This window comes from Dama dama, chromosome 15 (assembly GCF_033118175.1).
Source record: "Dama dama isolate Ldn47 chromosome 15, ASM3311817v1, whole genome shotgun sequence".
Taxonomy (NCBI): Eukaryota; Metazoa; Chordata; class Mammalia; order Artiodactyla; family Cervidae; genus Dama; species Dama dama.
In genome coordinates, this window is record NC_083695.1 from 20166434 (window position 1) to 20181307 (window position 14874).

The 14874-nt window shown below is 41.0% G+C and overlaps 1 protein-coding gene across 7 annotated transcripts in view; it reads right to left on the bottom strand.

Moving 5' to 3' along the window:
* RHOBTB1 (Rho related BTB domain containing 1) overlaps positions 1-14874 on the bottom strand; it is a 136519-nt gene that overhangs the window by 10318 nt on the left and 111327 nt on the right. For 6 of the 7 annotated variants that reach the window (XM_061161594.1, XM_061161595.1, XM_061161597.1 and 3 more), the window contains 3 exons: positions 11507-11692; positions 5323-6302; positions 2899-3017 (listed from right to left, as the gene is read on the bottom strand). In XM_061161594.1, the coding sequence (XP_061017577.1) occupies positions 2899-3017; positions 5323-6302; positions 11507-11692 (1285 nt within the window). The remainder of the gene's footprint in view (positions 1-2898; positions 3018-5322; positions 6303-11506; positions 11693-14874) is intronic. The other variant, XM_061161598.1, reaches the window with a different exon arrangement.

The window sequence follows — 14874 nt, forward strand, 5'->3', positions numbered from 1 at the left end:
TCAGACTATTGGGCTTATAATTAGAGACGGTTTCATAGAGAACGAGAAAGTATTCTAGATCCAGAGCATTGCTTACTACAACATGGGCATGCATTTTTAATGAACCACTTGCTGAGTACCTCTGGGGAGAGAATTATGCTTACTGCTACATTAAAAGTAATGAGAAAAACAGAAGTAAAATACAGTGTCTTAAATATTAAATGACAAAAAAAGTTAAAAGAACATCAGTGGGCATATTTTATTCCTTTCTGTATATGCATGTGAATTCTATTAATGCAAAAAAAAAAAGTTGGATTTTGTGGGGGACGTCAGATTTTCACAAAACAATAAAGAGTAAAAAGGTGGCCTGGAAAGCACAGGCCCATGCATATACAGGCCTAAATTAACCATAGAACATTTATTGAGACTTCACCCAAGTACTTCTTCTTACCCCCATAACCACCTCTACCACACACTGCTAGTTTAGGAAGGGACCTGGTGGCTTGTTACCTGAGGACTGTTGGGGGACAAAGACCTTGAACTCCTCATGGAAACAATTTAACAAGACTCCTCCAGGAATATAGTCATCGACATTGCTTGAGCCTTTGTACGTTTCAGGCACCAAATTTGATGCTTTACACACATACGTTCATGCCTGCCCTCCCTTTGGAGATGGTTCTCTTATGATCCCCATTTTAGAGATGAGGACACAGGTCTAAAGAGAGCTGGTCTCTTGCCCAAGGTCACACTGAGACTAGAGGTCATAACCGTATATAACAGAACACTTCCGTGTACCCTGGAAGTCATGAGAAGGGGTAGGAAAGAGTGGACATATCTGCAGCTTACATCATTCTTCATATATTAGGTGTCTTGGTATAGACTTTTGGTAGCTTGGTTCCATGGCTTTTGTGTTTTGAGCTGGGTTGAAACTACACATCTGTATTAGGCTCAGCTGCAGTTCTAAGTAGTGAGCGACCTCGTCCTTGAGGTGGGGAGGGGGGTGGGCAGGGCGATGCTAAACAGACGCCACCCCAGAGAGAGGCTGTGACGTGACCAGACCCGTGTGCATTCACATTGGCCGCCAAGTTTCTGTTTTAGTCACCTCTCCTGCACATTTTAATCTGGAGACAATTACAATCCATTCTGAGAAGGGATAAAGGGGATTAGCATCAGTGAGGTCAGCTCTGACAGTGTCTCTTTGTGCCTGGGCCCTGGACCTCGATCAACTGCTCTCTGCCAGGTGATAAGCAGGTACCCTAGGGCACATGCTTCAGCAAGTTGGCAAAAGAGGGGAAGCGAGTCTTGGGGCTCTTTTATCTCGAGAGATTACTGAAGTTGGTGCTGTGCCAGTTGGATGAGGTTTTATTAATTGGCGGCGTCCCCCAGTTTTCTTGAAGAAGAGGGAAAGAATATCATCAATGCTGCCAGCATCCATATAAGACTGACGTCATTTTGCATTTAGTGCTTACAAGGTGCTTCACGGGTACTGACTCTCACACCTTGCAACCACATTACGGGTTATGGTCGCATTTTCCACATAGGGACACTGGAGCTCAGAAAGGTGATCACTGGCCCAAGGCCAAACAGCTTGTACGCAGAGGAGTCGGGGATCTGAGCCCCACAGTCCCTTCACTGGGTAGCCTCTACCAGTTGCTGTGGTCTTAGTTAATGATGCTCCCAGACACCTTTGATGGCAGAGGAAAGACTTCATTTAGCTGCAGATGAGGACCTCCTGGTTTCCAAAGGCTGGCAGACATCAGAAGAGGTCATCAGGATAATTCTAACATCTTTTCCCCCGACAGCAGACAGTCTTAGGCTGGGGGTTGGTTTAGGAGCAGCTGCAGTCTGTTCTGAAAGCAGGAGGGTGGCCTACTGACAGCCAGCCATCCTGGCCTGTGATTACAGGATTCTGTTTCCCTACTTGGGGATACAAATGCAGGCTCCTGGGTCACAAAGGGAGTGCTCAGATTTCTGGGGTGAGGGCTCCCCTTCGAAGTTAGTTACTGTTTTCTGTGTTTCTGTTAAAAGTTTGGAGAGATGTTGAGATAAGCAAAAATAAGCCCAGTAGGGACAATAAGCTTGATGGGGTGTCCCCATATGTATTTTTAAAAGATGGGTAAGAAATATTTGCAAAACTCAACAAAAAATGTCTACCTCTAGACACAAGTTAGAAATGCTTGAAGGGAATTTTTCTTTCTTTTTCAACAGCTTGTGAAGAGGTGGAGATACAAGGTCTCCAAGATGCTGCTTGCTCTGCTCTAATAACATCCCTTTTTGGAGACAGGGCCGGCATTTGGTAAGTGACCCAGTGGCTTCTTCTAGATGTAACAAGTACTCTGAGAGACCCTTTGCTCCATCTCTGTTTCCCTAGAGGTGACAAACCCTAGAGTTGAGACACATTAGGGGAGAGAACCTCAGGGACTATTAGATCAAGGGGCCCTTGAGCATGACCTAGCACATCTCTCACCTTTAGGATAAGGAGACTGAGGCACAGGAAGGTGGCTTTTTAAGATCCCTCATCTGTTGTTGGCAGAGTCAAGCCCAGGTTTAAGTGACTGAAGACACTTTCCACCGTCTTCAACTTCTAGAAGACAGTGTGCTCCTCTTTGAGGGGATTTTGATAGTACCTTGCCTGGTGACATTTGTTAAAAAATATAGCTGTACATGTTTTCAGGGATGAGGAGCACTGTGAGGATGAAAGGATACAGGGGGACTTAGGGGCTCACACATAGCAAATGAACAACAGGCTTCTCATAATTGCAGAATTATGGAAAGAGGGTGACCTGATACTCAAGCATTGCCTAAAAAAGTCTTCCAAGTTGGCAGTTAAAGAATCAAAGTCGTCTGGCAACACTTTCTACTATAAATACACATGCATATTCATTAAGATGCCGCTTGGGCTTTTTGGAAGGCACCTACCTCACTGTTGGCGCTTTCGACAAATGACCCCCCGAACATGGCAGCCATCCACTTGCAGCTACAGATCAGCAGCGGTTTGTGGGCACTGATGGCTCCATCATCCAACTTAAATGTCACATCTGCCCAAGGATGGAGGAAGCACAAGCCTGTGAGCCAGCCTTGCCAGGGGTTCCATCCACATCCATCCGCCTAGTCTCTCATCTCTCTTTCATACCCTTAACCACTGATGTGGTGTCTACCCCCACATTGGGCACCAATTCTCTCCCTGTCCTCCAAGGATTTAAGGAGTAAGCATTTAAAATTATACATAAGGTCACAACACAAATACTCTGAACCATAAAGCAACATAAAGGAGAGGAATATTCTTTCCTTATTAAGAAAAGTTTCAACATGGAGAACAGTAGAAAGAATAATAAAACAGTAACTGGTTTATCACATGCTTAATTTTGTCATGTTTGCCTTAGCTATATAAAATGTGTGTAGACATTTTTTTTTTCTCTTTTTTCAGTGTCTGACTCTTTGCGACCCCATGGACTGTAGCCTACCAGGTTCCTCTGTCCATGGGATTTTCCAGGCAAGAATACTGGAGTGGGTTGCCATTTCCTTCTCCTGTGTAGACATTTTTAAACAGCATACTTGAAGAAAAGTTATGGCCAACCTAGACAGCATATTAAAAAGCAGAGACATTACTTTGCCAACAAAGGTCCGTCTAGTCAAAGCTATGGTTTTTCCAGTAGTCATGTATGGACGTGAAAGTTGGACTATAAAGAAAGTTGACCGCTGAAGAATTGATGCTTTTGAACTGTGGTGTTGGAGAAGACTTTTGGGAGTCCTTTGGAGGGCAAGGAGATCCAACCAGTCCATCCTAAAGGAAATCAGTCCTGAATATTCATCGGAAAGACTGAGGCTGAAGCTGAAACTCCAATACGCTGGCCACCTGATGTGAAGAACTGACTCATTGGAAAAGACCCTGATGCTAGGAAAGATTAAAGGTGGGAGAAGAAGGTGACGACAGAGGATGAGATGGTTGGATGGCATCACTGACTCAATGGACATGAGTTTGAGTAAACTCCGGGAGCTGGTGATGGACAGGGAGGCCTGGCGTGCTGCGATTCATGGGGTTGCAAAGAGTCAGATGCGGCTGAGTGACTGAACTGAATGCACTCCTAACTACTTTGCCCAGAATTTTCTAAAAATAAGATTCTCCTAGATAACCATACCATTATAACTCTTAAGAAAATCAGCAATAATTCCTTAATATCATCCATTATCTAGTTCATGTCCAATTTTTTCTAATTACTCCCAACTGTATTTTATAGGTTTATTTTTGTTTTTTTTTTTTAAATAAAAAGAATCCAGTTGAGGCTCCCACTCTGTGTTTGGTTACTATCCCTCTCTAGTAAGGAAAAGGAGATTTCATCAATTTCACTTAAGGTCCATTGTTTCATTTACTGCAGGTAAATCTTTGTAACATTTCTTTTCATTTACTTTCAAGACTCTCTCTCTACCATGATCATCAATGTTTGGAGTAAATATTACTCAAAGTTTTAAAATTAATTAACAGATTCAGCTACCAGTTATTAAATGCATATTTTGATGACAGGAATTATGAAAGATGAAGACAAAACCAGAAATATCTATATAATAATGGAAGTCAAGGAGTCAAATTTTTACAATGAAACATACACAGAGAGAACAATTACAGAACAAAAATAGCACAAGCCTATGAGATAGGATAAGCATGGGCCAGTCACCCATCTTAGATACAGGTTATCAGGATGCTTAAGCAATTATGTAAGGGTGCTGTGGGCAACCCTTGGCGCAGTTATCAAAGACAATGAAGGGACAAAAAGCATCTAGACGAGCAGGGCACAAGATGGTGAGAACCCAAAGGAGAAGGGAGAGAAACCGATGAGGCTTTCCAGAGGGGACCCTTTCCAGAGGGTCACCAAAATGGCCTCAAGGACCTCAGCGACCCTGGGACCAAAGGCTGCTGATTTCTGTCATGGGTGCATGCTAAATGGTGAGTAGAAAATATCAGGGAAGGAATCCTGAAGGGCAACTATGAGTACTGAGCTGATTGGCTCAGGCTCAGGGGTAGCTTGACCTACCTTTGAGAAGCACTATGACACCACGGGGCTTTAGGAGGCAGCTTGCATTCAAATCCTGGCTCCACCACTGACTGCTGGTATAAACCATAGGCCAGTTACCTAACCTCCCTGCCCCTCAGTTTCCCCATCTGCAAAATGGGGATCATCATATTTTACCTTTAAGTGTGATGAGAATGAAATAGGTGAATACATGCAACTTAGGTACATGGGGGAAAAGTACTTACACACCGTTATCTCCCCCTCCTCAAGTTTGGCTAATGTTTGATAAAACACAACCAAAGGTACTGACGGCTTTGCCATTGGACCCGCTCACCTGAGAATGTCCCCTTGCTAAGACACTCTTTTATCCGATTGGCTTTCCGGACGTGAAACGCTTTCGTAATCTCTTGGTTCATGAAGGCTTCCTTGTTCATGATGTTTTCCACCATCATCCGCAAATCAAACATCTCCAGGACCTCTGCAATCTGAGCCAGGCCCACCAGATCTTTTTCCTTTTCATCCAGTTGCCCCGTATAGAGAAACTGGAGCAGGGTCCGGAAAGGGCCTGGCTGGACGGACGCGTCCATCCTGACCACGGTCATGGGGCCCAGCCGCTTTGAGATGGGGTTGACCTGCATCTCCTTGTGCATGCCAATGAACCCTTTACTCCAGTCCAACAAGGTCTGTGTCTCTGCCACCAAGTTCTCGGCTTCCAGCCCCGGGGTCTCCTGTTGAGACAGGTTCTGGCTCGAGGGGGTCCACTGATCAGCCTGAGGCGTCCTTGGGGTGCCCTCTTCCCTTTCCTCATCTGGGTCAAGACTCTGTGCCCACCCCTGGGAATCCCTGCTTTGCTTCTCTCTCTCACAAGCTCCTTCACTCCAGTGGGGGGTTTCTTCACAGTCCATTAAAAAAAGATCATAAAACTTGGAAGAGGAGGTAGCGAGGTAAATTCGGTGTGCAAAGATCTGCTCCTGGTCCTGGAGGATGAAGAGGACGTCGGCACACAGAGGATTGTCCAGTAAACAGGCAGCTTCGTTCGTCCCTGTGGAGGGACATTCTGGAACTTTGATGACCGGTGGGGGCGCTTTTGGAGGTAGGAACGGTGCCTGAAGTAAAGGTTTCTGGACTTTCTTCAGGTGGGATTTCCAGAACTGCAAGTGCCGTCGGGAAATGAGCGCCGCTCGGATTGCATTGTCAAACACGTCTTTGATGCCAAACTGGTCAAACACGCTTGTTTCATAGTAGGGTATACCCAGCTCCTTTGCAACCTCTCGGCCTTTTTCTGGGGGCAGAATATCCCCTCTCTTTATGGGCCTGAAATAGAATATTTTTAACATCAGTCTTATTTCAGGAAAAAAATAGTAATCAGGGCCTATCTAAGCACCTAATTGAATTATACATTTAAAATCCTATTCAGACTTTTAACTAGACTCTTGAAAAATCTCCTACCAACCTCAAATCTTTCAAATACAAAGGACTTATGACGGCAGGGGAAAAAATGCTTTCAGTAGTAACGACAATAACTCAAGCATCAGCCATTTCAGCAGCTGTTTGTTCCTGGGTAAGTTACTTGACGTTTTTCTCAGTTTTCCCATCTGTAAAATGGGAAGAATAATAGCAAGTACTTGCATCTTAAAAGATGACTGAAAGATTTAAATGAGATAATTTGCCTAGCATAGTACCTGTTCCACAGTGAGTGCTTGATCAGTGTTAGCTGATAACCATCATTATTGCCACAATCAGCATCATTTTCATCATTTTTCCCTTATGCTTACATTTTGCTTTACAATTTAAAAAGGATACCATGTTCATTTTTTCACTTGGGCCTCCCAGTATCCCTATGGATGCTGTTTTCGTTCTGTATCCGGAAGAAACAGGCAGGAACTTTAAAGGTCCTTTCCACTTGGGAAATGTCTTAAGGTCACATTTTAAAGTCACTGAGAGCACTTTACTAAGCAGTCAGAGTCCAGAACTCCTTAGTTCTAGGCTAAATGATCCATGTCCAACAGCTCACCTAGGTCTCCTCTATTAGTTTTGTGAACCTTCTTTCACATCTCACCCTTTCTCTTCCCCTCTTCAATCAGGCCATCATCTTTCGCGTGGATTAGTACATTAGCCTCTTAACTCATCTTTCTTCAGAATTTTCCACATTTTAGCTCACAGTATTCACTGTTACACAAAAATTCCTTATGTACTACAAGTGTGACTTAGCTGTAATTCTTTAAAAAAATTTCCTCTGGTTCCATAGAGCCCAGGGAATAAAGTCTATACCCTTTAGACTGGCATACAAGGCCCTTTTACAGTCTAATCAACCCCCAAGAAGCCAAGCTTCTGGAATTGGTATTGGCAGAATAGTGCTGTAATTACGGTATAACCGTGATCAAGACACAGATGAATTCCAGAACGCAGACAAGATAGGATGTGTCATTATATTCTTCACAAACACATACTTGATTCTGAGATGCACTCTTTGGAGATGATCTTCCTAAATAAAATATCTGGTGTACAGGACCAAGGGTGATGTGTGTGTGACAGGGACAGGTCTTAGGAGAAATAAGGTAATACTGGGTAGAATTTGGATTTGAGGATCTAGATGGAAAACAGGGAAAACTGCATGGAGTTGCAGAGGTGGAAGTGAAGTGCAGAAAAGAAGGGTTAACTTCAAGCTTTGCTCCTATGGGCTTTTGGTGGATTACTAATGGATAAATCTCTTTGAGACTTAGCTCAGATACCACCTCCTTCATGAAACCTCAGCATTGTCTATGGAAAGGACTGTGCCCTGGAGCTCTGTAACTCTCCTTCAGGCCTCCACACATGCAGGGTGTGAGGCCCGAGTATCCTAACCTTTGACACAGAAAGTTCTGAGGCCTGGGGCTAGTCTCTCATTTGCCAGGAGGCCTCTTTCCTTCTGCGTGGCTTATAATGTTCAGTTCCTAGTCCATGTATTTAAGAATAGAAGGAACATGAAATGTTTTCAGGACATTTATCCAAGATGTACCTAGAACATCAGAAATTATCTTGACAAAGTACCATTTCCTTTTGCTGTGAGAGCATAAAAACTTATGTCCATATAAAATTTTATAATAAGCTTATTAAGGCAAAGTACCTACTACCTGGAAGGAAGGCAGTAATATCAACATTTTGGGAAAAACTATGTTCACCAGCAAAAAACAGAGTTAAGCCTAAAACACATATATAATTGTTTTTAGAAAGAATATTGTAGGAGTACATGTTTTAAACAAACTTTTATTCCTCCCAAGATTGGTATCCACATTTTATATAGATGGAAACAAATCCTCCTTCAAGCTGTATTTTAAATGTGTGACACTCTAAAAATAACACCACCAGAGCCATTTAAAAAGCAGTATTGCTATTTTTAACCATAGGTCTATATAATCTTTAAAAACTGGGCATGGCCACCTCAGGAATGAAATACTCTAAGAAGTTGGATGGAGGAAAATGAGGTTAAAAATACTTGGATATGAGTGTTTGCATGAATTTGATGTTCCTGGGGCCAAGAATCATAGATGGTGGCTCTGAATTTCACTTCAGTTCAGTTCAGTTCAGTTCAGTTCAGTTGCTCAGTCATGTCTGATTCTTTGAAACCCCATGGACTGCAGCATGCCAGGCTTCCCTCTCTTATCACCAACTCCTGGAGCTTACTCAAACTCATGTCCATTGAGTCGGTGATGCCATTCAACCATCTCATCCTCTGTTGTCCCCTTCTCCTCCCACCTTCAATCTTTCTCAGGATCAGGGTCTTTATAAATGAGTCAGCTCTTCGCAACAGGTGGCCGAAGTATTGGAATTTCAGCTTCAGCATCAGTCCTTCCAGTGTATATTCAGGCCTGATCTCCTTTAGGATGGACTGGTTGGATCTCCCTGCAGTCCAAGGGACTCTCAAGAGTCTTCTCCAACACCACAGTTCAAAAGCATCAGTTCTTTGGTGCTCATCTTTCTATATGGTCCAACTCTCACATCCGTACATGACTATCCAGACATGAATTTCACTTACCTTTATTATAAATCTTAATTTCCAAAAATACATTATTATGAGTAACTAACATTTTGTTTAACACTTTACCAAGTTCAAAGTGCTTACTTATTTTTTTGGCTGTACTTGGCAACATACAGGATCTTAGTTCCCCAACCAGGAATCAAACCAGCCCCTCTTGCATTGGGAGCTGACTCTTAACCACTGGACTGCCAGGGAAGGCCCCAAAGCAATTTTATACACCATATCCTAATTAGAGAACTCACTTTAAGCTCTGGCCAACCATTTTACAAAAATGGATTCCTGACTAAGAGGTGATGGTGAAATGAACATTGGGGTACATGTGTCTTTTAGAATTGTGGTTTTCTCAGGATATATGCCCAAGTGGGATTTCTGGGTCAGATGATTTACTGCTAGTTTTTAAAGGAATCTCCATACTGTTTTCCGTAATGGCTGTGTCAGTTTACATTCCTACCAACAGTGCAGGTGGGTTCCCTTTTCTTCACATCCTCTCCAGCATTTATTGTTTATAGATTTTTTTTTTTTGATGACCATTCTGACTGGCGTGAGGTGATACCTCATTGTACTTTTGATTTGCATTTCTCTAATAATGAGCAATGTTGAGCATCTTTTCATGTGTTTATTGGCCACTTGTATGTCTTCTTTCATCTGTATGTAGGTCAGGAAGCAACAGTTAGAACTGGACATGGAACAACAGATTGGTTCCAAATAGGAAAAGGAGTACGTCAAGAATATTTACTGTCACCCTGCTTATTTAACTTCTATGCAGAGTACATCATGAGAAACACTAGGCTAGATGAAGCACAAGCTGGAATCAAGATTGCTGGGAGAAATATCAATAACCTCAGATATGCAGATGACACCACCCTTATGGCAAAAAGTGAAGAAGAACTAAAGAGCCTCTTGATGAAAATGAAAGAGGAGAGTGAAAAAGTTGGCTTAAAGCTCAACACTCAGAAAGCAAAGATCATGGCATCTGATCCCATCACCTCATGGCAAATAGATGGGAAACCAGTGGAAACAGTGGCTGACTATTTTTTTAGGCTCCAAAATCACTGCAGATGGTGACTGCAGCCATGAAATTAAAAGACGCTTACTCCTTGGAAGAAAAGTTATGACCAACCTCAACAGCATATTAAAAAGCAGAGACATTACTTTACCAACAAAGGTCTGTTTAGCCAAAGCTACCGTTTTTCCAGTAGTTATGTATGGATGTGAGAGTTGGACTACAAAGAAAGCTAAGCACAGAAGAATTGATGCTTTTGAATTGTGGTGTTGGAGAAGAATTTTGAGAGTCCCTTGGACTGCAAGGAGATCCAACCAGTCCATCCTAAAGGAAATCAGTCCTGGGTGTTCATTGAAAGGGCTGATGTTGAAGCTGAAACTCCAATATTTTGGCCACCTGATGCAAAGGGCTGACTCATTTGAAAAGACCCTGATGTTGGGAAAGACTGAAGGCAGGAGGAGAAGGGGATGACAGAGGATGAGATGGTTGGATGGCATCACCGACTCAATGGGCATGAGTTTGGGTAAACTCCAGGAGTTGGTGATGGACAGGGAAGCCTGGCATGCTGCAGTTCATGGGGTCACAAAGAGTTGGACATGACTCAGAGACTGAACTGAAGTGACGTGTTCCTTGGAGAAATGTCTGTTTATGTCTTCTGCCCATTTTTTGATTGGGTTATTTGTTTTTCTGATATTGAACTGTATGAACTGCTAATAGATTTTGGAGATTAACCCTTTGTCAGTTGCTTCATTTGTAGCCAGGACATGAAAACAACCTTGATGTCTATCTCCACATGAATGGATAAAGAAGTTGTGGTATATTTATACAATGGAATATTACTTAGCCATAAAAAGGAACATATCTGAGTCAGTTGTAGTGAGGTAGATAACCCTAGAGCCTCTTATACAGAGTGAAATAAGTCAGAAAGAGAAAAACAAGTATTGTATATTAATGCATACATATATAGTACTGATGAACCTAGCAGAGAACAGACTTTTGGACATAGTGGGAGAAGGTGAAGGCGGGATGAATTGAGAAAGTAGCATTAACACATATACACTACCATGTGTAAGACAGATAGATAATGGGAGGTTGCTAAATAACACAGGGAGTGCAGCCTGGCACTCTGTGATGACCTAGAGCGATGGGATGTGGGAAGGGGAGGGAGGGTCAGGAGGGACGGAATACACACACACACACACACACACACACACACACACATGATTCATTTGCATCGTTGTATGGCAGAAACCAACACAAAACTGTAAAGCAATTTTCCAACAATTAAAAAAATAAGTAAACTTTTTTACAGAAGAGGTAATGGTGAACATGAGAGGGGTCAGGACACATCCCGTCCTCACGATTAACAAGCTAACTTAAAGCATTCAGACTGATTGATGGGATCTCAGAGCCACTGCAGAACAGAACCCAAGGCTCCAAAGACATCTGCTACCTCTAAATTTTAATTTAACTGGCACACTGAGTCCCTCGGCTTACCTTGCTAAAGGGCGTCTGGCTCTATTAACAGCTTCAAGATCAGCATAGCGGAGATCTAGCTGGCAGCCAACTAGAACAACAGGTGTGCGAGGGCAAAAGTGCTTGATTTCTTGATACCACATGGTTTTCACATGATTTAGGGAATTGGGATTAGCGATCGAAAAACAGAGGACCACAACATCGGACCTACAAGGAAATCACAAAAGAAGCTGTATTGCTTTTTCACTTTTATTTTCTCTTGGATCATTAGGATTCCTCCCCTTCCCCATCCATCAAATGCCATATCATTTCACAATTAAAAAAAAAAAAAGACCAGATATTAAAATATATCTTGGAGTCATGCAAACAGCCCATTAAGCCCCCACATTCCAGCCCCCACACAGCCTGAGTTCATGTCCATGTTGCACTACAGGAGGCCTAGGCATTGGAAAGTTCTGGATGAAGTTATTTCACAGGATAGATGGTTACCCAAACTGGACTCAGTCCTGGAACCACCACATGCTGAACTATTTCTGTTCATCACAAGAAATAGTTTCAAGATAAAAGAAAATAATAAAAACTACCATTTACCAGTGTAAACAGAAAGGTGATGATGACTCAATGAGATAAAGCGAACAGTTTAAACAATACAGAAAATGTAACAGGTATTTGCTGTACAGGGTCGGCAAATACACAGAAGGATTTCTGCCCTTCTTCACCCTTAAGCACAAATGTAGACAGCACAACCACTTAATCTGTTTCTGAAAAGAAAAAGTCCTGTTTTTGCAGGAATTTCCACTTTTTGCCAGGTATAAGGTAAGAAGGTAGTATTTAATGAAAAACTAGCCAGAGTTAGCTGGATGGCTAATAAGATGAGAAAATGTTGGAAGCAGATTTATCAAATGTTATATATGACACATAACAGGTATATGGAAAAAGGAAAATTGTTTTGTAGTCAGTTGTGAAATAAGAATCTTCCATGTTTTATATAATGACTTACCATTCTAGAAGCCAAAGAACTGTTTTACAAAACAGTTGTTCAATTATGGTGTTTGATAGATAACTGCTAGAAGGGATCTTTAATAAGAATTATAAACCATCTTTCTAGGTTAAAATATGCAGAATGATGACATTGAAAACATGGAGGCAGAAAAATATAAAGAACAGAAAAAGTTATACCCAAGGATTCAAGACTGTTTTGCAGTTATAGTCAGAAATAAACATAATTTTATTAGATGTTAATTTATTGCCTTTATTATTTATGTAATGAGAAGAATGAAGTTGATGAATCAAAACACCTTCTTTTTAAATCATTAATGAGCTTTTCTCCCTACATATCAATGAAGACAAACAAATATATCCAGGCAACCATAAAATTTCTAAAAATAATCATTTGCAATGCAGCAAACTGCAGGGTGCTTACATTAAATGTAATTCACAAGTTGAGTCTTTAAATTTATATCCAAGAAAAACTGCACCAGACCACAACCAATAGAAAAATCCTGACATTAAAATATTTACAAATTATAAAGGAGGACCTAGGACTCAAAGCAGATGAGTGTATTAATCTGCATGTTTAAAATGTCCTTGAAATAAAGAGCTTATCAAAGATTCCTGGGCACTGGAAAATATAATGTGTGTAAAAATATGCATAACTATATAAACGAAAGGGAAGCATGTCTTGTCTTTGGGATTCTGATTTAGTTAGTAGAATATTCTGTGCACAGTCTTACTTCTAATCAGCATAAATAACAGTATCCAGTAAAGTCAAGAACGCTTTGAATTTTACATTTTTTTAGGAGCAGAGTCTTCTATTATTCATAATACTATTTCTATAGGATATCTGATACAGCTCTGCTATAAACTTCATCCCAATCATAAAATGAAGCCGCCAAGAATTCCAGCACAGTGAGAGTAATATGGCAATATCTGAGGTTCAAAATCATACAGAAAGAATTGAAGAACTATATCCAGCACATAAATGTGGAATAGTATATATATACATGTAATAAAATTGTTCTAATTCGTACCTTCTATTTCCATATTAAGGCACACTGCTATAAAGGGAATCATTCTCAGAGCTTAATTTATATGACAGACATGTAGCAAAATGTCAATTCTGTTATCTAATTTTATGATACAGCATGTGAGGTTTTGAAATCAGAGCTAGCTCGGTTGCCAAGGTTACCGTGCTAACACTCCTGCCATTGAACATATACTAGTTGCTATCCAGATGACCTGTAAACAAGTACAGACAGGACCCTGGGGGTTGGAAAAAATGGAATCTCCCGATGATAACAGCACAATGCCATTGCACAATACAGGTCCGGAGGGCCCAATTTCTAACTATGTCACATCAATATCTCAGTGCATGAAATGCTGTTGGAAAGCTGGAAAAATAATTCAATGCTCTGTAAACATTTTGCTTCAAAAGGATGATGGTTAAAGAGAAGAGGTTGTACTGAAAGCAACACTACCTTTGAAGCGAAAATAACTTATTGAGTCAAAATTCTATTTGCATCCTTGAAATGAAGTTATCCTTTTTCTAAAAAAAATTTTTAAATGAACATTTAGATGCTATGAGAATCTGTCCCCATGATTTTACATTGGAAGCAGATAAAAAATTAAATCATATTTGATCTACCAACCTGCTTAAATGTCTTTAACCCTTCTTGATTTAAATACCAATTGAAGTTAAGAAACATGCCATACAGATTATACAGAATCTTTGTGTTAAGTCCTGCTGTATAAATGCAGTGTCCTAAAACTGATTTTAAGCAAAAGCCTGAGGATCAATGGATGTAGGGACAGGGCTGCAGAAAGATGCTGCACTGACACATTCCTCCTCCCCCAGCATTCTTTTCTAATTCCTAAATTTCAACATATCTGTGTCCTCTATGATATAAACACCTATACAACCAAGTAACTATTTTGAGAATGCCATTTATTCCCTCTAGATTTTGAGCCATTTTCCTATCTAGATGAAGGCACAAAACCTGCAGCTAAGAATATCTCCAGCTTTAGGCAGAATTCCAAGGAGCTTCAGATAGTAAATAACTTTTAATCAAAACATTCATTCCTGGGGAGAGACTGTTCAATGTCTGACATGAGTTTGTGTTTAAAAATGCCGTTCCTGTGAGAGATAAAAAGAAAAAGGCAAGCTCTAGCATTTCTGCTTCCATGGCTCTGTTACATTTTTTTAACTTTGAAGAGTTGTGTTTAAAATAACTGAGTTGAATTTAAAAAAATAATTGGGAGAGGGAGGTGTGATGAGGACATTCACACATATTAGGCAGCAGAGTTGGCCTAGAAATGACCTCAGGGTTCCTGTTTCAGCTGTAAAAAGAATCTGATAGGATTTAAATGGAGTCTTATAGCTATTTGGAGTA